The 26,048-nt window shown below is 36.3% G+C and overlaps 1 protein-coding gene and 1 non-coding gene across 3 annotated transcripts; both read left to right on the top strand.

Annotated features, from left to right (window-relative positions):
* Nucleotides 1–8,938: 8,938 nt before the first annotated feature.
* LOC149830053 (large ribosomal subunit protein eL28y-like) lies at nt 8,939–19,001 on the top strand. 2 transcript variants are annotated; one of them, XM_090016282.1, is made up of 4 exons: nt 8,939–9,004; nt 9,355–9,508; nt 10,946–11,109; nt 18,713–19,001. In XM_090016282.1, the coding sequence occupies exons 2-4, from the start codon at nt 9,361–9,363 to the stop codon at nt 18,851–18,853; spliced, it is 453 nt and encodes a 150-aa protein (XP_089872408.1). In that variant the 5' UTR covers nt 8,939–9,004; nt 9,355–9,360; the 3' UTR covers nt 18,854–19,001. The 2 variants fall into 2 exon arrangements, with proteins under 2 accessions (XP_089872408.1, XP_089872409.1); XM_090016283.1 differs by having other exon boundaries at nt 8,963–9,004; nt 9,361–9,508.
* Nucleotides 18,014–18,104, top strand: LOC149830054 (small nucleolar RNA R24). Its single transcript, XR_016433950.1, has one exon. It is a non-coding gene; the product is annotated as a small nucleolar RNA R24 (small nucleolar RNA).
* Nucleotides 19,002–26,048: the final 7,047 nt, after the last annotated feature.

The raw sequence follows: 26,048 nt of genomic DNA on the forward strand, positions 1-26,048 counted from the left end.
TGAATCAATGCTTGAGTTTCAAGCAAAAATCAATCTTCAAGGCAAATGAGGTGAGATGAAGGTTGGAAGGAGGGCTGGAGCTAGAATCACAATGGGAGGCGTCAATTCCAATGCCAAAGACGTCTAGGGCTCAACCAAAAAGTATATTTATACTTTTGGTATTTTGCAAAAATAGTGTTATAAAAAATATATTTTCTATGCGCCACTTTTTGGAGGGGTTTCTGCAAATCTTTTGTAATTGGGTATGGATATGCGTGTGGGTTGGATTTGGGCTCTCTAATGATTGGTCCAAGGTCCAAAACAGTCTAATTGGGTCGGATATGGATCCAATCCACCTCGAAGTTCATGCCCGAACACTAAAATAGCCATAACTCTTTCATTTTAACTCTGATTTTTCTGAGATTCGAACCACAACCCCTTGACATCCAAATACATCTAAACATGGGTTTTAAACCTTAAACTCGCCACAAAATACATGAATAACTCGCTAACATGATGTGCATTTCATGCATCATCACCCTTCTTTAGGATGGTTGCTACACTGGTCTACCTTGAGGTGTATGCAAGGGTGACACTCGCTTGACTTCGAGCTTGTTGAGCCTGTTGAGGACCTCGAGTCTATTATTAGGAGAGCACATCAATCTGGCTCCATAGTTGAGGATCAACAATTGACTTGTCCCTTGAGAGAGTATTTTATTCTCAATAAATATGCTCTTGCCTTCTACATCACTAGACCCGTTGTAAGAGCACCACAGTTCGAGATTATGACCAGTATAATCCAAATGTTACCATCCTTTTATGTCCTTAGCAATGAAGACCCCTACCATCATCTCGATGAGTTCCTTGAGACCTGCTTTGCGGTACATATCAACAATTTTGAGGATGACACATTGAGGTTGACGTTGTTTTTGTTCTCCCTCAAGGACAAAGCCAAGCACTGGCTGAAGGCCTTAGATACAGTTCAAATTACCACTTGGAAATATATGTAACAAGAATTTCTCAAGAAATACTTCCCAATGGATAAGATGAACCAGTTTAAAAAAGCCATCACCAACTTTTCTCAGATTGAGAGAGAACAATTCCATGAGACTTGGGAGAGGATGAAAGATCTTCTCTGAAAGTGCCCCCACCAGCAAGTGCCTCGTTGGAAACTAGTGCAGTACTTTTACGATGGCCTGACCGAGAAGGACAGAAAGATCATTGATTCTTCATGTGGGGGCACGTTCATGCTCAAGAGCAAGAACGAGGCATGGGTCTTGTTTGAAGCGTTGAGTGAAAATGCTATGCACCATGCCATGTCATCGAGACTTGATAAAACCACATCTGTTTTTAGTGATCCTAAAAAAAGAAGGATTTATGAAGTTGGGTACGAACATGAATTACAAATCAAAGTGGACCAGTTGACCAGGAAAGTTGATCAATTACTGGCCAACCCAACTTTATTAAATCACGTAGAAAAAGTGTGCAAGCTATGTGCTAGCCCTGCACACTATATTTTGGACTCTCCGACAGTGCCACTCTATCCTGAATTCGTTCAGAAGCAAGTGAGTGCTACCCAAGATTTTGCCAAACCGGTGCATGATCCATATGCACCCACCTATAACCCAGGATGGCGAAATCACCCCAAACTTTGCGTGGAACAATCCACAAACCATACCCCATCTGCCTTCCCAAACACAACATAGACCAGGTAACCCCCCACAAGGTTACCCGCGATCCACATTCCCACAGGCCCCTCCCCAGCTTAGCTTGCCTTCTCCTCAAGAGCCCACATTGAGTTAATCTTTTTAGGAGAAGCTTCTCAAGGCCTTCTCTGACATCAAGGCCAACCTCAGATCCCATATGCAGTCGATAGCCCACGACCTATGCATTCTTCTTCATATATTCTTAGAGCCATTTTTCTCAAGCTTTGAAAAAATTGAATGATTTTGGCAAGCGGGGGGCTAGAATGCACAAAATGCTTGACATATTTAAGCATATTCACATAAATCTCTCCCTGTTGGATGCCATAAAACAAGTTTCTGCCTATGCAAAGTTCTTTAAGAACTTTGCATGCAGAAAAGAAAGTCAAGATCACTGCCCAACAAGATCTTTTTGACTGAACAAGTGAGCTCTATGTTTCGACACCAAACCCCACCTAAATTGAAGGATCCTGGGGCACCGATCATCTCTTGTGTCATAGGAAACATGACCATCGAGCATGCATTGTTTGATCTTGAGATAAGTGTGAATATACTGTCAGGTTTTCTTTATGATATTTTTGGGAATGAGGATTTAAAACCTACCATGACCATCTTACAATTGGCCGACAGGTCTACCAAGCTTCCTTGGAAAATCTTGAAAGATGTGTTAGTCAAGGTTGATGACTTTTATTTTCCTATTGATTTTCTCATCCTGGACATAGAGGGCATTGATGTCGCTCACCAAACCTCCATCATTCTTGGCAGATCATTCTTGGCCACTGCCAATGCTCGTATTGATTATCGTACTAAAAAGATGGATGCAATAAGCGACTGCAGATAAACATTTTTTATGTTGCTACGAGAACGAGAGGAAATGATGAATGCTTCCATGTGATGGACGTTAAATGGAAGCAATCCAATTTGTTGTTGGATACTTGCATGCATAAAAAATTGGTTTATAGCTCACCATCATGTGAGAATAGTCTTCACGTGGAGACTAAGCTCATTCCTAGCAGACTAGAGAGTCATTACAGGGCCCAGAGGTGTAGAGTTGGAGGAAATGTTGTGGGCAAGGTCATAGATGAAATCATTTTTCTCAGACCTCCCAATTGAGCATGATTTTACGTTAATTGATCTCATGAATGATGAAGGGTCACCAGAGATCCGTCGAGCTGAAGACGTAAAATTTAGTGTTCTATGAGTGGCAACCCATATCAGTGTTGTGATATTAGTAGTTTTGTTGTTTTTCTGTCATTTTTTGTTCATGAGCATGAATGTTAGATAATGTATGCATTGTATTTTGTGCATTTTATGAGTTATAAACATTGAGACATGTGAAATCTCGATAGAGCCAGTATAATGCCACATCAGGTAAAACTCAATAGTGCGAATCAGGTGACTTCTACTACTTTTATCCTATTTTTCTGTTTCTCATGTGCATTCATATAGTTTCATGCAAGCATGGGGGAGTGCCACTAAGAATAGTGTCATTCAAGAATGGGGGAGAGTGTAGTTTGCATACCCAAATATTTTTCTATCTTTGTACTTGCATATTAATGAAAACTCATAAAAATTGGGCTTTTAAGAAATGCGCTTGATCTTATATGAATGCTTTATATAATCTAATGTTTTTAGAGAATTTTTAAGCCCCATAAATTTTTTTCCGACACTAATATAGAAAAACCGTGGTTACTTATGTGGATTTCAAAGAAATGACGATAGATGCATGCTAGAGTTTATTTTGAATCACAAGTATGAAAATGCACAATTTACCTTTTGAAAAACTAAGCAAATGAACAAAAATAGTGAAAAGAAGAGCGCAAAAAGTAAAAAAGAGCATATGTGTAGTTGTTTGATGTCTTCGTATTCCCCAACAACTGGACTCAGACACCAGTTAAAGTGTTTGATTCTCATGTCAAAAAAGATAACGAAGTAAATCACTTCTTTGTCTAAGTTAATATATGTGGCTTATTTTGTTCGAGCAAGTAGAGCTTGAGGGGTGTTTACATTTGGTGCCCTAAAGTCATCTGGCTCGAGAGCCACCTGTCTGAAAGCCACTGGCCCGAAAGCCCGTTACATGGACTTTATAGAGAGCCTAATAGATGTTGACATTACACATGATAAGAAACAAGCTATACATAAAACTATAAAAATGAAAGGTCTACTGACTCAAGCAATTAAGTCTGAGGGATACTTTATATCTAGTGCCCTAAGATCGTCTGGCCTGGGAATCACTAACCCAAAGCTCATTATACGGGTCACAAAAATTGAAAATTTGAAATAGTACTCAACAAAAAGAAAGTAAAAGTGTAAAAAAATTAAAAATCTAGAAAAAGAAAAAGAAAGAGCATAAAAGAAAAACACTGCTTAGGAATAAGTATTGAGAAAACCTATGCAGAAAACATATGAGTGAGGATAAGTAAATAATGACATGCATATATTTGACTTTTTGAGAATAATGCATAGATAATTATGGTTTTTTTAGAAAAGTAAAAGAAACAGTTTTACTCTGTGGTGGCAGGTAAAAGATTCTAATTATGTTTCGAAAGTATAATTGCATGAAATATTTGTGAAAACAAACTCCTTAATTGTCTAATGATTCTTGAATTGAAATCTTTATGAGTACATAACATAGATGTTTGTAGGTAGCATCACTACAAACCCTCACGAGACTTTACTCATCTACTGAGGTAACCTAGGGGTTTAAAGGGCTTGTTTCATATGCTAAATGCAACCGTGATTCCTACAAAAGTGAGTTAGGTTTTTGCTTTGTTTAGTTTGTCTTTTGCTTTTTGTTCAAGGTCAGTTTGCTCTAGGACTAACAACCGATAAGCATGGGGAAATTTAATCATGCATATATTTTATATTTTATTCATACTATTTTATGTATGATCCAGTAGAAAATTGCATTAAAAACTCATTCTTATTAGTCTTTTTGAGAAACAGATTTTAAATTGAAAATAAAGGAAAAATCATATATTTAAACTCTTCCCTATATTTTTTAGTATTTTGATTAGTTTACGACTTTTTAATTTATAGTTTAATTAGATTATGAGTTTTAATAATTATTTTATTTGATTTAGAAGTGTCCTCTCTTTGAAAACACATTTTTCTAGAGGAGGTCCTTTAAAATTTTTGAAAATTAATCAGACCTCTTCTGAAAAATCGTGTGACCTAATTTTTCATTATAAATACTATTTTTCTAGCCATGGAAGGTGTCTTCTCTTTTGGAAAACATGTCCTCTGTCTTCCTCGCCCTCTTCTCTTCTTCCTTTGTTTCACTCTTGGCCGATTCCTCCCTCGGTTCTTCCTTTCCCCCTTGTTTCGTCTTGCTTCTGATTCCTGCTATTGTCGGCTTCTCCTTGTCCCCATCGTCGAAGGTACATACAACTCATAGGAGAGACCACGTTCTTCTTTTCAACCCCTCCATCGAAGGTAAATCGTAAGGTTTGCTTCTTCTCCCCCATCTCTGTAGTTACTTTAAAAGCATTGCATACATCATACTCTATTTCAACATTGTTATTGTGTATTAGAATAATTTGATTTTTCGTATTCTTATATTTCAGCATATTAGATTAGAGCATACACATCGTAGAAATCCCTTGTTGCTGGTTTTATTATTATATTCAAGTTGTGTTTGATTGTTTAGGTAGCGTAGATTAAATTTTTTTACATCAGCAATACAAGTAGCATAGCGTAAAATTTAGTGAACAGTCATTTTTTTACCTGCATAGAATAGGTTGCATATCGTTTTGTTACACTTTGCTGCAATTTCTTTGACGTGATCAACAACATTTGCATGAAACATGAGTCACACTTGGTCGATATTTTTGTTGCAGTCTGGTTTTTGAGCTTAGAGTTGATTTAAAAGTCATGCATATCAGCATTGAAGCTACAACATATGCACAAGATCACCCCAGTCAATCTGCATGCTCCAAACATTCAAACGAGATAAATCCTTGAGATTCAATAGAATTGAACTTCATAGTTTTCTTTACGGGATCGAGAATATTTTTTTTAGCATCATCCAATGGTGCAAAACACGCAGATTCCTATGTGATCAGTCAATCAGTCTAATTAGTTATTTTAACTGCAGCAATTATTCATAGATATTCATCTAGTTTAGTTCTTTTCTCTTTAATCTGTATCTTCGTTAGGTTTATTATTGGCTTATTGCGTGACATTAAAATTTAGGGAAGTTGTTTCAATAGTTTTTATAGTTTTATAGATAAATATTTCATAATCAATACTAGTTCCAGTTTCCTTTCTTGAATCAGTGGTAAGTAAGTCATTTTAGTCCATTATCTGTTTAGTTAGATTGTAATTGACTAGTTTTGGATTCACGTCTTTAGTGATTAGTTACTTTCTCCCTTATTTTTCTTCAGCTAGTCTAAGTTCACGATGTTATTATTTTTTATTAGTTTATTTTAGCTATTTTCAAGTCATTAGGTTATTCCATGTTACTTTGTTTATTTTGAATTCATTAGTTTCATAATTTGTTACATAGTTTGTTAGTTTATTTTGCTATTTTGGCTTTTAGTGAGTTAGTTTGTTACATGATAGTTTATTATTAGTTGATTAGACTCTTGTTTTGTTGATTTTTTATTCAACTAACATTAAGTTTTTGTCTAGTTTTGTTTGTTTGTTTTTTTGTTTCGTATTTGTGTTTTTGCAGAAAGGTATTTAGACATGCGATGAGCCCTCAAAAGTACCCTCAAAGAGCCTTCTAAGATCCCTAAAAGGTCTTTAAAGCCCTTCAGAGAGCCCCTTAAGGGTCTCCAAAAATTCAAATAGGCAAGAAAAAACATAAATCAAAGGCATCAAAAGAGACTAGAAGCTCAAATATTGAAGACCCTTCTTCTTTTCTTTTTAGCTTAGGATTTATTTTATTTATTTAATTTATTAAGTTTGTAATAAGGCCACTTAATTATGTTTATTTGTTTAAGACCTTCGAAGAGGGTCACACTCTTAGTTAATTAATTCTTTTATTTTTCAAGGCAGTAAAGAGTAGATTAGTTTTCTGTGTAATACAAAATGTTTCTCCTATTCCCTGAGTTTGACCCGAACTCCACCACTCGTGCGAGCCCGTTTTTATTATTTGGTGTCTAGCTTGCATAAATTATTTTCATCAAAAATATCTTTTAAAAATCTATTTCAAAAACTTACATGAGTTCATATCCAAACATGCGATCCAAATCAATATTGGATTCAAAACTTCTGTTTGGATCTGAACCTAACTCATCTAAGATCCATAAAACCCTGAGTCACCCCTGAATCCCTGAGGGTCACTATAGTAGTACCTGGCACCCCACTGGGTTGGGCGTGATCCCTATGCCTCTCCTGGAACATGGTTTGGGTCCAAAATAGAGTCCGGTCAACTAAACTCTCAAATTTTGCCTGAATTTAAAATTGATTTTAACCTAAATTTAAAAGTTAAACTAAATCAAAATCGCAAGTGTTACAGAACCCTTCCCTACCATGGCGATTTAAGGGGACTTTGTGTTCTAATGCATATGGCAGAGTTTGAGTTACATTTGTATGCCTATAGTAGTGCACCTATGATGTTTCAGTCTGAGGGATGTCATAACGACGTCTCAAACTCTGGTGCTAGTCTCTTGTTCTCTTGAGGATAAAATGTCGAAAATACAAATTGTATAAATAGAAACTACTATCTTCCCCAAAAGAAGGAAAAGCTTTGGGGAAACACACTTTCAAAATGTTGAAAACTTGATTCCTTTTAAGCTATGTTTGGGAGCCTTGAATCGGAGGTTGTGTTGTTGTGTCGGCCATGCTCTCATACTCTATTGTTGTTTGGATAGAATGGTGTTGCTAAAACAATGCATTGCACTTTTAAACACCTTTCATGAGAGGATGTTTTTGGCAACTCCATCTCTCAACACCACACATTATCCAAACGATATTTTGGAATACATTGAAACCACGTTTTCATCCCATTGCAAGGCTCCCAAACATAGCCTTAGTGAAAAGCTTGATTTCTCCTTGTTTCCTAAATTGATTCCCTTTCGGTTCCTTAACATTTCTCTCTCGCTTATTGCCATGTCTCACTCGTTTGTCCCTCACTTTCTATGTTTTTCATATTAAAAAATAAAAATATTTTTATAACAATCTTGTGTGTTGGTTTTATATCTATATATATTTATATTTGTGATTAAGTCATTTCTTATTTGCTTTTGCCCTATGTGTTTTCTTTTTCATTTTTCATGCACTTGCATGATAGTTTCACAAGTGCATCTAGCTTCCCACTTCATAATAATTTTTACCCATTGCTTCTCACATCCATTTTGTTTCCTAGTAACTATGGTCTAGCCACATAATTGGGTTTAGATAACAAGGTTTAGCTTGGTGAGAGGGGGGCATTTTTCATCACATGAGAGCCTAACTAAGGTTGCAGATTTTGTTGTATTCAAATCCAATGGGGGACCCAAAGTATATGTGACAATACTAGATCTAGAAAAAAAACAATAAAAACTAAGGGAGAAGGTGCTCTCATTTGTCTTAGGTTTGACTCTTACCGGCTTGCTAGCTCCTTTAATTGGTGGGCTCCATAAGGGCTTAGGTGTCGGTGATTCCACCTATGTTTACGTGTATGACTCGGTCCTCGGCAGTCCTTCCTCTTAAAAAAAAAACAGAAAAAAAAACTAAACTCTTTACAAGTAAAAAGTAAAAAGTAAAACATAAATCCATATTCGTATTTTATCATAATTTGTAGGACCCATATCCAGAAATAATGTAATGGATTAGGATCGAATATCCGATTATCTCTGATTTGTTTGCCTCCCTAAATAAGGCTGTCAATAGATCCACTTTGTAATAGATCCACTTTGTACTGGGTACCCAACCTGACCTCAACCCTATTGTTATTGTTGTTGTTGTGCTATGAAATTGCCTACCCGAACTGACTCGACAATATGTGGGCTGGATATGGGTCATGATTTTTGCCGGGTACTCGATCTGACTCATTTTTTTGCTGGGTACTTGACCTAACCTAGCCTTTTTGCTGGGTACCTGACCCGACCTGAGTATTATATATCTTTTTTAATACAAATAAAATTTTAAATATGCTGGTCTAGGTATAGGATTCTATTTTCGTGATCCGATAGAACCCAAACCCGGTTATACTTGTATGGGCAGGTCCGGATCAACCCTGACCTGACCCGTTGACAGCCCTACCCTAAAGCCATAGGGTTTTGGGGGCGTCCTATATAAAGGACCGATCCGCGAGGGTTTTCATTTCCTTGACGAGACGAGTTCGCGCGAAGAGGAAGGAAGAAGGAGCGAGGGGTCCTCACATACCTCCTACGGTGAGACTCTCTCTCTCTCTCTCTCTCGATTTGTGTACTCTTTGGAAGCGCTTTTGTTTCGGTGTTTTTGGGCTATTTTTGATATATTTGCGAGATCATTGTTGTTTCATAATAATTCTCTCTCCCTTCAACAGTTAAGTTTGGTTTACTCTCCAGAAATTATAACTTTTTGGTTTTCTTGGCTATTTTTATGCGGGCCTATGAGATGCTCGTTACTTTGTTTTAATTTCGGTTTTCTATGGGTTGAGCTTTGCTTTCTGCTTGGAGTTTGTGAATTTTAGCTGGATTTTTGGATGTTTTTGATACTGGATCCATTCTTCTATGTCGCTGAACTTTTCACGTATCCGAAGGTGAAGATGACAACCATTCCCGATCCTCTTCTTTGGGAGATCGTGAAGAAGAACAACTCCTTCCTCGTCAAGCAGTTTGGGAATGGTTCAGCGAAGGTTCAGTTCAGCAGGGAAAAGAACAACCTTTACAACCTCAACTCCTTCAAGTATTCGGGTAAGGCTTGCTCTTTGCATTGTTAGTTGTGGATCGGCATTGTAGGCTGTCATCATATTTGTTTGCGATTATGGGTTTGACGTTTTTTCTTATTGAATCATGGGTCATGGGAAATTAGAGAGTTCTTGTGGAAGTAGTGTCTGGATTTATAATGTTCATATTTGCTGCTTCATCTGTCTCCGAAGTTTTTGGTGGTACATGGCATCCACATGCTTTGCTTGTGATTTGTTTGTCTTAATTGTTTTGTTGTACTCTTCGGAGGTAGGGTTGCTGTCATGCTGCGTGATTTTTTTTATTGATTGCATCTCTTGCTATAACATGGATTCGAGTCCCATTGCTGGGGACGGGGCCAGTTTGTGTATTGTCGGAAGGAGAAATGATTTTGATTTCACACACGAACGGTTGAGTGGTTGGGCTACACCAGGTCATTTCTCAAGGATAGTAGCTAAGCCTTGTTACTACTGTTTGGATCTGGGACCTACATGCTGATGTTCATGATGTCAATATCCACCCCCCGTTTATTTGGAGGATATATCACTAAACTTATTTAAACCACATTTATCTATCATCATTCTTTGGCTGAGTGGCATGTATTTCCTTAGTGCCTGCTTATACAATTATGAAGCATGGTGCTGAGTGATCCTATTCCTACTTACATTGATCCAGTTCATGAGTGGTTTGGCCAATAGTGTGTCAAGAAATATTGAATGGCAATGTAGGCAGGGTATTTCTGGTAAATAGATAACGTTTGGATTTTTTCAGATTTTTGGTTGACTAGTGATTTGCAACTTTATGGGACTGTTTTTTGGGAATGCCTTGAGATCAAGTTTTTGTTTTCCCCTGGCCATTGTCTGAACTGTTTGTGCCAATATGGAAGTTTAACAGTACCCTGAAACTAGCCACAGATGTAGGGGTCTCTATTCATAATTGGTATTTATCTCTCATGTATTTTGCTGCTACTGGGTTTGTCAACGTCCCATGATCATGAATTTCTTGTGCGTTAAAGATTGTTGTTGCTTTTCTTATCATAATTAACTTACTGTTTGCATTTAAGAATGACCATTTTTCTTCCTTTGTGTGAGAGCATTTCCTTTCACCTCTTTTTCTCTTTATACTTATGCTTTTTTTTCATGGGTTCTGCTCTCAGTATGTCTAAATGTGATTACCAATGTTGTGGTTATGATCCTTTCCACTTTGTGTTTACTTTTTCTTCATCATTTGTATCTGGAGTTTGATTTTTTGTGAATGCTCTGGTTAATTGGTGTAAACTTTTTTATTTATTTTATTGTGAAATGATTGTGGTTTGTTGTTTCACATAATTGATGCTCTAAGATTTACTTATTACTGCAAATCTTGTTCAGGAAGTAAGCTTGTCAAGATGATGACTATTCCCGTTTTGTGTGTTTACTCATTTATTATTATTGTTATTTTTGTTAGGATTGGCAAACAAGAAGACTGTGTCTATTCAACCTGGTGGAACAGACCTTTCTGTTGTGCTGTCAACAACTAAAACCAGAAAGAAAAACAAGCCTTCTTCTGCTCAACACAAGTCTGTTATGAAGAAAGAGTTCCGTAAAATGGCGAAGGCTGTTGTTAACCAGGTTTGTGACTTTTAGTCCACTGTTATTTCAAAGTTCTATTGTCTGTTATTTTTTAATATTTTATGGCTTGCCTGGGCAAAACATGTTGCTGTTCTATACCTGTGTTTGCAATTTGTCAATGAAGAGCAAAATATTAGTTCATAGTATATTGTTTTATAGAGGATGATCTTTATCTCTAGTTCGGAGTCTTGAGTCTTGTTGATAGGTTTATTTGTTGCCTCGTAGCTTTGAATAGAATCATGGTGGTCCGTAATGATACAACCTGCAACTAAGGGCACTTGAGAAAGTTGGCTGTGTCACATGATGATGATTGAGTGCGAATAGGTAGGGAATAAAACATCAGAGCATATTTATGAATATTTTAATTACAGACACAATAATATTTTCACAATATTACTTATGTTTTAAAAATTGCAATATACTAAAAGGACTAAAAATGCATAATTTTATGGTTTTTCCAAACTATTGAACATTTGATAATATGGTGATGTTATCATAACGCTATCATGATATTTTTATGTTTTTTACTTTTATTATCTTTATATCATTTAAAGTTTTAAACACAATTTTTCCTTACACTGTATTTTTTATATTCTAAATTCTCTTTTAACTTTTTTGTGCATTTTTTTGCACAATATTACTAAAACTTTTTTTTTTCTTTTTTTTTCTTTTTTTTTATATTTTAAACCTTTCAATGTCAATCCAATCTCATGAAGAAGCTCCGTCTCAATCTGGTCTGGCCAGATTGGCCTATTGAGGAGTGGGGTGTCGCCTCCATTTGAAAGATTCGTTTTGCTACTTGAGATTTGAAGAAGAGCAAAACATGGTGAACGATATGGCATTTATGGATCTTACTAGCATGGTGGCATATCTGGAAGGAGAAAATTTGTAGGATTTTCCATAGGCAGAAGGTTCTTTTGCTGATCTTGCACAATCAAGTTTGAGCACAAATTCAATTCTATGCTACAGAAAAATGGAAGGGTTCAGTCATTGGATAGGATCCAGCAGGATCAGGAGCAGCTCTACTTAAATGTCATCACTTTCTGTTTTTATCACTTGTTCCTTTTCTTACTTTTTTCTGTTTTGTGCTTACCAGAGTGACATCTTGTTATTGTCTACTGAACCATTTTATTGATAGAGATCTCTTCCCATTCAAAAAAATATTCTGCCAATATTTATCAAAAAATATAGTATCCTACCCATGAGGGCTCCATTCGTCTCGTTAGGGTGACTCACGAATGTCATCAAGTTGATGAGATATGAGTTTGAAACCCACGTGTTCATCCTTTGCTGCAAGGAAGAAGCTGTGTGTACTCCCTGGCGGACAAGGAGGACCCTGGGGTTTTATGCCAATCTATGTCACATGGGTGCGGGTGCGGGGGTGCGGCACTTTCAAAAACCTAGGGTGCGGGGGTGCGGCAGGGGCAAAAATGTAAAAAAAATTATATATATATATATATATATATATATATATATATATATATATATATATATATATATATGTCACATGGGTGCGGGTGCGGGTGCGGGTGCGGGGATTCGGCACTTCCAAAAAACCCGGGTGCGGGGATGCGACAGGGGCAAAAATGTAAAAAATATATATATATATATATATATATATAATTTTGAAGTTTTAACAGTTTAACATTTAACAGTAGATGGGGGAGGGGCTCGGCCCCTCCTGTGCCGAAAAACGAGGGAGCAGGGGAGGCTCAGCCCCTCCCCTGCCGACCCAACAAGAGACCGAGAGAGGGGGGGGGGTGCTCGGCCCCTCCCCAGCTGACCCAAGAAGAGAGTGAGAGACATACCTGCGAGCCGAGAGGAGGAGCCGAGAGGAGGAGTCTGGGAGGCGGAGCTGGGGGCGGCGGCGCTGGGGGCGGCGACGCTGGGGGCGGCGGCGCTGGGGGCGGCGACGCTGGGGGCGGCGGAGCTGGGACGGCTCGAGCTCAGGGGGAGAGAGAGGAGAGATTAGGGCAAAAAAAAATTTTTGCCCTAATCCTCCTTCTTTTCATCGGGGGGAATTTTTTTTTTCGCCCAAAAAATGTGGACAAAAATGACCCTGGGTGCGTTGACCGCACTCAGGGTCGTGTTGACCGCACCCGGTGCCGCACCCGCACGCGATCCCGCGTCGCGTCGCGTCGACGCGGGTGCGGCATCTGTTTTGCCGAGTCCCTGTGACATATATATATATATATATATATATATATATATATATATATATATATATATATATAATTTTGAAGTTTTAACAGTTAACAACAGTAACACTATTATATATATATATATATATATATATATATATATATATATAAGAGAAACCTTGACAGTTTCAAGGTTGGCATAGTCATGGCATAGTCAGATAGACCATTTTCTTAGTCAACTATATGTCTTGGACTGGTCAAAACAGGGGTACATTAACCAGTTTATATGAACATATACATGCTTGAGTGATTCAATGTAACTTCATATTTCTAACATTAAACCTTCTGCAGCATGTGTCATTAAATGAGTTATGAAACGAACTGCAGCAGAATTATGACCATGCAAGTACAAACACATATAAGCATACACCTGTACGAAGAGCAACCAGCAAAAGAACTTGAATGAAGAGAATACCTTGTGTTTCTTGAAACAGGAAAGTGAGCAACTGCACCTTAAAATATTGACAAATCAATAACTTCTGTAACTTGGTAGATCTTATAATCCTATGAACTGAACTTAGATAATGAATCAATCCCAAAAAAAATAAATTAAACCCATTACATGCCCATAACATAGCAACACATTTTAAGCAATGGTTGATAGAACGACTTTTCAAAAAAGATGAAAGTAACATTTGACCTTAAGTCATCAAGCATAAGCAACTAATAAAATAGATTGTAAACGAAATAAAAAATCAAGAAGCTCCACAAAACCCATTTTAGCATAGAATCAAAAGCCCCAAAATCAAATAGTCAAAGATCCCCAAAAAATAAATACAAATTTCATTAACTATATACCTCTATAGCATGATCAATTCATCGAAAAATTTAGGAATGCCCAAACCCCACAAATAACATTATTGAAAAAATTTCAGAATGCCCAAAACCCCCAAATAATATTATTGAAAATTTTTCGAAATGTCCAAAAATCCTATAAATAAAAAGTTAAAAACCCTAGATGCTAATGACCTACATATAATACAATCAGAGAGAAGAGAGACAACGAGAGTGACGAAGAGCGAGTGAGAGTGAGAGCGACGGAGAGGAGAGACTGTGAGAGTGACGGAGAGAAGAAAGACCGTGAGAGAGAGAGCAAGTCGGAAGGAGACATACCTGAGAACAGAGGAGGAGCGGCAGGAAGGAGTCAGAGATCGTTGGCATCGACATCAGGCTTCAGGAGGATTTTGCCCTAATCCTCCTTCTCTCACTCGCTTTTCATCGGGCGAAAAAAAATAGTCTAAAAATTGGACCTAAATGACCCTGGGTGCATTGACCGCACCCGGTGGCGCACCCGCGTCGCGTCACGTCGACGAGGGTGCGGCACCTGCTTTGCCGAGTCCCTGTGACTTAGATGCCAATGTACTTGGTGAGCAAGGCGCTTTTTTCCCAGTTATCGAAAAATCAATAGTATTCCGAGATTTTTCCTTGCCAGGATCTATCTGATGCTGAATATGTGACTGGCATGGACATATTAGGTAGTCATGTTATGTGAATATGTTATTTGGCTCTTACCTGAATGTAGCATGTTATATGAATGAGCTATTATTTGGGAATCATAATTGGATCGATAAGTGCATTCATTCAATGACTGCCTTTGATATCATATTCATGTTGGTAAAGAAGAAACACAAATTCGGCGGATAACCAAAAGTGTAAGAAGGTTTTCTTTTACTGATCACTTTAGTTTATACATCTTTCTGATTCATTCAGAAAATTAGGTTTTTCGTTGTTGTTTTTTTTGCAAGGTTTCTTATTACTCTTTATTTTGTACTTTCCAAGTTGTTTAGAATTACCTGTTTTCCGTATTTATTTAGTTATCTTTTATCATAACAAAATCACAAACACATCATTCATGTGATTCGATCTCAGTGGGTTAGAGGGGTCCATGTAGGTAACTAGTTTGTGGACCCTTGTGATATTCTCACTAAAGCTGATGTTTTTTTGGTTATGCTTGTAAGAAAGTGGTCTGGACATGAATTTTAACATCTTGACGTCTATGTCACCTGGGTGCGGGTACGGGTACGAGTACGGAGGTACGACATGTCAATTACAAAAAATGTGGGCACGGGGACATGGCTATATATATACTATGTCACATGGGTGCGGGTACGGGGATTCGGCACTTCCAAAAAACCCGAGTGCGGGGGTGCGGCAGGGGAAAAAATGTAATATATATATATATATATATATATATATATATATATATATATATATATATATATATATATATATATATATATATAAAGGGGGTCTTGGGGTTCCCCCGGCGCGGGTCCATTTCATAGGGCACCCACACTCTTCCCACATCCCCCCACCAAACAATAATTCTTTGTCGAAGAATACTTTACTGATGTAATCTCCTCCCCACCCCTACTGGTTTACCTTACTACTATTATTATATTCTTTTTCCTTGTAATACTTTTTACATAAAAGGTTAATGTCGGTCTTTCTATAACTATAGGAGAGGGCTAACTGGCTAAGGGCTGTTCATGTTTTTACGACAGTCAGCATCAAGTTGTGGAGGCGAAAGCGACCTTACAATGTGCTTGGGATGCCCGTCAATCATGAATGCGCCCTTGGGTCTCGGACCGTTCAAGTTAAATCCCTCATCCGTCCCACCTCCTCCTGGCCAACATAGAGCCCTTCACGGAAGGCCCTGGATTAAATGGTCACGTGAACAAGGGGCTTTCAGTTGCCCATGTGACTGGGGGCCCACACCTCTGTAGAAACCATTATTATAAAACTCCTTGGGGTTTCCCACACACTTATTAGGTTGTCAGATTTATGTTGACGTATCTGCATTCGATTGAGAAGCTTGATGAAGAGTCGTCTTACGTGGCGCGCATTGGTTCCGTTAAGAAAAAAAAAATTTAAATTTCGCAGCCCATTTCACATGGCAAAATTTAAAAAAAAAATCAAAAAAATAGACCAAAATGACCCTGGGTGCGTTGACCGCACCCAGGGTTGGGTTGACAGCACCGGGTGCAGCACCCGCACCCGCACCCGCGTCGCATCGCGTCGACGCGGGTGCGGCACATGTCTGGCCGAATCCCTGTGACATAGTATATATATATATATATATATATTAAATATCACATAAATATAAAATAAATTTAAAATAAACCGAATATAATCTAAATATATATGCTATATCTAAAATATAATTATAAATTATAAATTTAATACAAACTTGTATGTACAGAGGGTAAAATGGCGTGTCCAGGTGTCGATGCATGTCGACATGGGTAAGGAGGGCAAAATAAAGTGTCCGTGTGACATAGCTTGATGTGTGGTTGACATAATCCTGAGTTGAAGGCTTTATGTACTTGTGATAGCTGTTGTTAGGTCTGAATGTAGTCTATTGGTCGGAGGGACTAAACTTGGCGTGGGTTTTTTGTGGTCAGATGTACATAGATTGAACCTGGTTGAGCTTGATTATGCCCCAGAAGTAGGTTTTGGTTATGAATTTATGTTGGATTGGTGTAGATTGAATGAGTATGCAAATTGGATTGAACAATTTATGTTGGGTTGGCTTAGAGTGTTGCAGAAGCAAGAACATTTTTGGTCCCAGTCCAGGTGAAATCAAGATTGATGAAAGTTGACAGCAGTGTTATCAGTATCATATCGTATTGTATGATACAATACGGCGTATCGCAGTATCGCTGGTCCATGTGATATGATATACCACCTTGAACCTTTAATGTGATACAATACTGTATTCAGTTATTTTAAGTTTTATTTTATTTTTGTATTATTTGATTGTTATAATTCATTAATTTGTTTACTCAAAACCGTTTTCTTTTTTGTTATCTAATGTGATTCTTTAATAGTAATTAGTAAACCTTTTGTTTTTGTTAGTTGTTTGTTTGTTACAATATCATTTCACGTTATAGTAGTACATGTGTGTGTTTAATTGTTTACAATGCTTAAAATTGATTTCTATTTTTTCTATTTTTTCTATTTTATTCAATGTTTTTTTTTGGAAAAAATTCTGATTTTTTTTCTGATTTTTAAAATATGATTTTTTCTGTATCTTATGATACGGTGAGATGCACCAGTATCACCAGCCCTTCCAATACGATAATTACAACATTGGTTGAAAGTATACATAAATTTGGATTAAATGTTCTGAGTTTATTGTGTGTATCTACATTTTAGAGATGCTGCCTATCTGAGAACTAGGTTTTTTTGTGGTTTCATGAAAGAAAACCGGTGGTTGAATTCTTATGATGCATGTGATACATCCAGTATGTGACTAATATTCGGCTGTTAGGATCATCCTAAGACATTTGGAACAATGTCTGGCCCCAGGATTGCTGAGTTCATGTTCTCGACCTTGTAAAGCTGTCTGCAGGCATAGTGGTGTTTGCGTTTTTATCATTTAGTTACATGACATTAAATGGATCAATTATTTTTTTTTCCTGATCTATGTTTGCCTTGTGTTTTTCTTCTGCTCACACATCTTTTTGGGCCTGGTGACTATTTGGACTAAACCATCTGTCCCTCTTTGCGAGTTCAAAATCACTGGCAGAAGTTTGGTAGTGGAGTCTAAATCACACTAGGGTTGTGGTTCACTGTAGTTCTGGTAATTCTTGGTTTGGGGTTGCAGCTGATTTGGTTTAAACTTGTGTCAAGTCAATTCATGTTGCTGTTCCAATGCCTTTGCCTATTTATGTTGTTTGTGGAATGCATTTAGAGTTGCCTTTGCTGTGATGAAAAGCTAACAAGTAAGAAGAACCTTCGAAGAGGGTTACTTCAATGAAATATTCTTGTTACGCTTGGCTTCTGAGCAACTTTTTGGTCTATTCTTCCTCTTCTAGGTTCTTTGTTTTTGGTTTATCAAGAAGAACCTTCCAGTTATGTGTTGATATCGTGCTGCCCTGTTGGTGTGTTGCGGTATCCCAACTGATTTTGCTTCCTGTTAGTCATTGGGTCAAGTTGCCATATTTCATGCTATTGACTAATGAAAACTTGTTTCAGTGTCCTTTTGTTCACCTCAATTCCATTTAAGTAATTACTCTAGAAGTGCTTATCGACATTTAGTTGTAGTCGCTGCTTATGTTTAGTTGGTGGTCAGCTTATTTCTCTCCTTGTTATGTCAAATTTGGCATAATTTACTCTCAAATGCTGTTGTATCTTGACTTTTTTTCCATGAAGGACAGAGAAACCATCCTCAGGATTAGAGGCCTAGTTGCACTGGCTAAGCCTGCCGGACTTATGGTTCCTTTCGGCAAGGGGTTTGGCACTTATGGGAACGAAACCCTGACCACCCTTCTAGTGGTCATGGCCCCTTCCACTACACCAAACCCCTTGGGGCTAGTTGGATCTTGACTTGAAACAACAATGTTAAGGCGTTTTTATGTGTCTCTCTGTTAACTCTGCTACCTTCATTTGCAATACAGGTTTCTGACAACTACTACAGGCCAGACCTGACAAATGCTGCTCTGGCAAGGCTGAGTGCTGTTCACAGGAGCCTTAAGGTCGCCAAATCTGGCCCCAAGAAGAAGAACAGGCAGAACACTAAGATTTCCTTCAGAAAATGAAAATCAACGTAAATTTTGCTGCTTCTAGGGTAGACCTGAGACACAATATTGGTTTTTTGATGTGATGAGAAATTTCTTTCATTTCTTCTCTTGCTTTTATGTTTCTTTTGATATTGGGTAGTAGACCATGTGTTTGTTACGGATTCAACATCTGTTGCTTTACGAATGGTATTTAGTTACCTTTGTCAGAAATTCCCGATCTCCATGTGCTGGATCTGCTCCGAGTAAAGAAGAGCTGCCTGCTTGAACACGGGGAGCTTGGCAGCTTTTCAAGCGTGAATAGTCATGGAACACATATATTGAGCCCAAATTCAAACCAAAAACTTGGAGGAGTTCATCATATATTAGAGCATCGAGCTGAACAAGAAGAGCTGGATTTGGGACCAAGCGGGTTTGTGAGCTTGAGGCTCTGCCTCTGTGCCTCACGGAGGTATATAACCCATTCTCAGCAGTAACCCCCTTTGTTTGTGTTATCTATTTATTTATCCATTTTGGAACCTATATGCTTTAGTTTACAAGCCTGCTAGAACCAAACCATGTGTAGGTGTGTAGCAGTCTTTGTTCAGGCTTGGCTTATTAAAACATAGCGAGCTTGTACGATGGGTTCACCGGCTGAACATGTACCTATTTCACAAAGCTCAAATGAGATCTAACCGAAATGAACCGAACCAAGTAGCAAGTGCTTTTGTTCATTCACTCGTGCTGCATTCGACTGCTCGTAGAAGATCCAAGTTGCAAGTGCTTTGTTCGATTACCAGTGCCGCGTTGGAGTTTGTGAAAGAAACTTTTGAAGGATTATTTGCAAATGCATACCCGGTTCTCGGTGAGGGTTTTCCTTCATCACAAAAAACAGGTTATTTACAAGGCCATACCAAAAAAACAATTATAATTGGGATTCATACTCAAAAAATTGATAATTCAATTGCATGCCTCATTTGTTACTCAAATTTAGGATTTTCTTTTGAGATTTTGAAATTTTTTATTTATCTTGAGTTTTTTTAATATTGGCTAAAAATAAATAAATTAATATTTAATAAATATGTGGCAAAATAAAGAAAATAGAAAATGTAACGGGTTTAAGGTCTTTTCTAAAACTTTAAAATATGGGTTTAATTTATACGTTAAGACTTTACGAGACCTTTCCTATTCTCAACGCATTTAAAGCACTTAATTTCCAATATTTATTTTAATAAACCGTTTTCTATTATCAACTCTTTCCAAAGCTGCCTTGTTGAGAAAATCGTTCTATGTTTTTGGTGGATGAGATGAAGTTTTATTTCTATTAAATGGGAGAGAGAGATGAATTAAAAGATGGTTTAATGAAAATTTGTGGCCGCATAGTCGTTGAATAGACCTCTAAAAATATGATGATCTCACTCAGTCCAAATTAACTTTCAAGCTGATATCCGCCATACCTGCCATATGAACTTCCAACGTTTTCCTTTGAGATTCATATGCCACTCAGCCAAGGTGTCTCTAGGGAAGCAAATATCTATCCAATTAAAATTGAAGTCCCCCCTTGCACGGTTCAACATACTTCTCATAGTCACTCCCAAAATAAGTGCAATAGTGTTTCCTCACATTGGCATAAAATGCATCATGCATCGACATGCAAGAAAGAGTCCCCGCCTTTTGAGTGGCGTTTTGTGTTGATCTTCTCATATAGTATTTGCCAACCCAAGAGGAAACTTCTAAGAGGGATGCAATTTCCCCAAAATGCCTTCTTTGGAAGCCAATGCATCGTTGGGAACTGCAAAGCTTTATAAAAGGAGGGGACAACAAACTCCCCATCTGATGTTAACGTCCATCTTGGTTTATCCTCCTGTTGACTAATTGGAAAATGCAGCAATTTTTCCATGAGACTCGACCATTCTTGAAAAACCAAATTAGATGGGGACCTTCGTAGAACTATATCCCACTTGTTATCAGTTTGAGACCAAATGTCCCTGACGGACGAGAACTTCCCCCTTGAAGCTGCAGACAAGTTTGTGAAGGCATCCCTTAGCCTCCCATCTTCCCACCACTAGTCTTGCCAAAAGAGGGTGGCGCGGCCAACACCAAATACTGCACAAACATATTGACCAAATTCAGGTAAAATGTATGTAAGACCCACAAAAATTTCAGTAAATTTAAAGAAGACTTTATGAGAAAAATTTATTTCACTTGTCCAAGTTAATCGGTAGGTGTGATGAATTCAGGAGAGTGTCTAAGTTCTACATTTTTTTTAAGTATTGTGACAACTATGGTTCTGATTAATAATTGAAAAACATAATAATAATAATAAAAATAATAAGAAATTCAATCAATTAGCCAACCAAAGGAAAATAAAAAATTGGCTATGATAGTGGATTAATACTTTGATAAAAAATATATATTACCTAGATGCATTGACCAAAACTATGGTTGATGAAGACTTATACTAAGTATTAAATAAATTAAGTAAGCTTGAATTGGACCGGATCCAATTGGAGTCAGATCCAATTGGAGACCCAATATAAAATTACCTAATTAAGGATTTCTAAAATAAGAATAAATGAAATAAATATTTTAAAGTATAACAACTATATTAAATAATGTAATGATAGAGTTAGTTGGACTTAGTTGAAATGGAACCAACTAAGTCAACCAAGGGAGGGGGGGGGGGTTCAATTTTGCCTAGAGCAAAACTGTGTGAGGGAATGGTGAGACCCAAAGGGATCCTCACATGGGATCCCAAGGAAGGATATGTACTTTTTCAAGGAAAAATAAAAGTAGTAAGGCATATGGTAAGGCCTTGTAGTAGCTTACCATTTTGGTAAAAATTCTCATATGACTTCAGAAAGAAAAAGTCAAACATGAAAAAACGTTTTTGGACTAGAGGGTTGGATCCATCTTTCTTCTTGTATGCACAACCATACATCTCACATGGCCTAAATTTTGCCTATAAATGCCTCTCAAAAAGTAGAGAAGAGTCATTCCTTGTCTCTCTTTCTCACATCCACCAAATTTTGGAGTCCCCCTCCCCCCCCCCTTCTTTTTAAGTATAGTGTGGGGTATTTTAGAGGGACTCCATTCTACACAAGTTTGTGGTAGAGGATCTTTATAAAAAGTCAAGCAAGATTGCATAAAAAAGTGTAAGTTAATCTTTCACTCATATAGTATTTTGAAAATATCATAGTTTATTCTCCTTTCCATTCATACATACATGCATTCTTATACTGCATGTGGGTGTGGACAATGATCTTCATAGGAAAAACCCATGAATGCATATACAAATGTTCTTTCTTCTATTAATATCATATTTATTTCAAAACCATGGTCGAAAAATGATATCCACCAATCTTAATGATGTTTCATCATTTCGATCCATGTCACATGTTAAAAACTTTGTTTATGCATTATTCATTTCATCTTATTATTTTTACAACACATCTATGGTTAGAAGACCTCGTATATAAATTATTTAATGTGTCATATCAATTTTAAAGCATCTCCATGGTTAGAAATCTTGTTTATGTATTATACATTGTGTCTTATCATTTTTGAAACACATTCATGGTTAAAAATCTTGTTCATATATTATTCATCATGTCTTATCAGTTTTTAAGCACATTCATGGCTAGAAAGCCTTATTCATGTATTATTTTTGTGTCATATCAATTTTGAAGCATTTTCATTATTAGAAACCTTGTTTATGTATTATATATTATGTCTTATCATTTTTAAAACATATTCATGGTTAAAAAACTTGTTTATATATTATCCATCGTGTCTTCTCATTTTTGAAGCACATTCATGGCTAGAAAGCCTTATTTATGTATTAATTTTGTGTCATCAATTTTAAAGCATCTCCATGGTTAGAAACCTTGTTAAACATTGTGTCTTATCATTTTTAAAACACATTCATGGTTAAAAACCATGTTCATATATTATTCATTATGTTTTATCATTTTTTGAAGCACATTTATGGATAAAAGCCTTGTTCATGTATTATTCATTATGTCTTATTATTTTTGAAGCGCATTCATAGTTATAAACCTTGTACATAAATTATTTAGTATTGTCTAATCATGATGAAGCATTTAATGGTTAAAAATGATGCTTTTTTTATCAATGTATTTTTAAATGGATATTTTGATGAAAAGTATTTATGAAAGTTGGTCACCAAATTTTAAAAATCCAACTCTCACAAGTAGTGAGAATCGAGATCGAACTCGAGGAACAGGTTGATAAAATTTCGTATTTCATAAATGCTAATTGTTTATTGCCTTAAAAGGAAAATTTTAAATTAACTAAAAATATAAAAATAAAATACAATTAGAAATTATTACAAACCCAAGACTTGAATTGAAATTAATTACAACTCCTTAATGTGGTAAAAAAACCCTAATTAACTAGAAAAAGGAAAATAACAAAATGAAAATAAAGCTTGGGTTTGTAGAATAAGCAAATGGCACCTCCCTACAAAAACAATCAACAAAGACACAAAAATATGAAATTCTATACTAATTTGAATTAATACATGAAATTATAATTTTGCCACTGGTTATTATAGAATATTCTGTCAGAACAGATTTCTGTAATTTGACCAAATCAGGTATCAATTAAATTCAAATCATTCTCAAAAGTTTCAGATATGTTTTCAACATATAAATGAAGAGTATTCAATTTACAGAATTATAAAATTTAATATAAAACTTAATTTATTAACAAATGAACAACAACTTCAAAACTCTGAAAATTGCTGTCAAATTTTCTAACAGCTTTCGGTATTTAACATATTCAGTATAGTAAAACAGATTAGAAATGAATGAAAATTTCAAAATAGAAATTAAATTTGTTCAGAAATCCAATCTATTTTACGGATTTGGATTTGGATTTCGGAAGCTCCAGATATATCAAAAACAAAAACAAAAAAAATATAGAAAATAAAAATTACAAAAAACAGAGTTGCCAAAATATACTGTCAGAAAAATCTCAGAATGGACCATGAAACAAAATTAGATCTTGCAAGCAAAAGGATTCAAACAAGAATCAGATCCATTTTACGGATCATGATTTGGATTTCAAAAACTCGATTTATGATCAAAACAAAAGGCTATAAAAAATCAACAAAAACGAATTTCCAGAATTCTTATTTTCACACTTTGATCTATTGAATTAGATCAAAGGATGAAAAATTCGAGATTCATGGACTAAAATCTAATTCTTAAATGATTTAATTGCAGAATTAAAACAAAAATTACAGAAATTTAAATGCAATTGAAAGAAAGAAACTAATCTAATTTCTTGCATGAAATAAAGAGAGGGATAAAGATAATCCACCAAATTTATTGCAAAATCTAATGAATCCGACGAGTGAGGGTGAAGAAGAATGATCTTCAACTAGTTTTAAATGTCCAGCCGTCTTCCAATTGGGCTTCCATGCATACCTCCATTGCTTGATGAGAATCAAGGAAGAAGAAGGAAAATGAAAAGGAAGAAAGAAGAAAGGAAAAAAGAAGGAAAAGGAGAAGGCGTGGAATTTCAAAGGAGAAAAGGGAGAAGAGAGGGGCTGGTGTGAAAAGGGCTGAAGCCCCCTTTCACTCCAGCCCTATGCTCTCTATTTATACTAAATAATTAGGTTAATAAATTACTAATTAACTACCTAAAGTTTTCTTATTTTCAAAAAACAACCTAGCTAACTAAAAATTGCCAAAAAGGGGTTTCTAGAATTTTTATGAAATGGATTTGGGGATTTGCATTTGTTGAACACATTAGAATTGAATCCAAGATCCAATTAATGTGTTTTGAACTGGATCAAGGTCCGAATTGCCTTGGGATTCGCTTCAAAATCATAAAACGGTCATAACTTGCTCGTTTTAACTCCGAATTGCACGAAATTCGAACCATGACTTCTTTGTTCCTGAAACATCATAAGCATGAAATGTAAACCAACAAAATATGCTAAAATGAATGATTTTATATATTAAGAATGAATGCATTATTATGCATTATAAAAAAACATTGTTCTTGTATTTTTTCAAGGTATCATAGTATTTTTAAAATATGCCATTGAGTTAGAAATACTCTACATGAATTTTCTCGAGACCTTAACAATTTTTGAATAATTTTCAAAATCATTTTTATGATAAGAAACATTGCTCATAACATTTGATTAGTCTTATCATTTAGAAAGTATTTTCAAAGGTGAGAAACATTTTATATAGTCACTTCATTTGTTTTTTGAAAACCTAAATTTACAAGTCATGCCTTAGAATTGTTTTTATTTTTTTGGATCATCACCAAGGGTTGGAACCCTTGTTGGCTAGACCGACCAAAACCATGCACTGATTCAGACCTGGTCTGCACCAGACATACCAAACTAGGTCTGAAACCATATTCAGTTCAAACCTAGTCATGTACCAGGCAGGCCAGACCAACCTAAACCGAACCACTTGGTTAAAGCCTAGTCTACACCCAGGTGAGTCAGACCAGTCTGAACCAAATACTCGGTTCAGTCTAGGTCTAAACCCAGTCTGGGCAGACCGATCTGAACCACATAAGTTCAGATCTGGTCTGTATTTGATCAGGGCAAACCGACCAGAACCAACCCAACCCACTCTGTGAAACCTGTGATAAAAAAATATAGATATATCTATGTGAGAACTTAACGTGAAACAATAATGCATATGATGAAGTAAATCATATGTATTCAACCTATGTAGGCCATGAGTAAAATGTCTATTTACAAATGCATATATTCATGCATTCATAAGATACACATGACAAAATAGCTCATATATATCGAGTTAAATATATTATGCAAGTAACTATGTCTATGTATGTTCATGCATTCATGATAATATGAGAATGCATATGATAAAAAAACTCATGTATCTTCAGTTTGATGTAATGTACAAGTAAAATATGCCTATGTATAGGTATATATGCCCATACATTCATGATGAGATGAGATGCATATGATGAAAAATAACTCGTACATATTCAACTTTATGTATTACCTAAGTGAGTATGCTTATGTTGAATGCATATGCATATTTTTTCATCCATTCATAAAGAGGTAAGATGCATATGATGAAGTATGTGCATATATGTATTTGCCATGAAATTTGCACATCATGTCAAGGAATGAATGTCATATAAACCATGATGCATGTCTTGAATAAAAAGCATGATATGATGATGTTCCTTAATGATGCCATGAAATGGTTGT

The sequence above is a fragment of the Nuphar pumila genome, chromosome 8 (assembly GCF_984573655.1).
Source record: "Nuphar pumila chromosome 8, dmNupPumi1.hap1.1, whole genome shotgun sequence".
Taxonomy (NCBI): Eukaryota; Viridiplantae; Streptophyta; class Magnoliopsida; order Nymphaeales; family Nymphaeaceae; genus Nuphar; species Nuphar pumila.

Excerpts from the sequence above, each read along its gene's own strand:
- LOC149830053 (XM_090016282.1), top strand. The coding sequence starts at position 9,361 with ATGACAACCATTCCCGATCCTCTTCTTTGGGAGATCGTGAAGAAGAAC. Across the intron at positions 9,509-10,945 it reads CAACTCCTTCAAGTATTCGG|GATTGGCAAACAAGAAGACT; the intron begins GTAAGGCTTGCT and ends TATTTTTGTTAG. Across the intron at positions 11,110-18,712 it reads CGAAGGCTGTTGTTAACCAG|GTTTCTGACAACTACTACAG; the intron begins GTTTGTGACTTT and ends TTTGCAATACAG.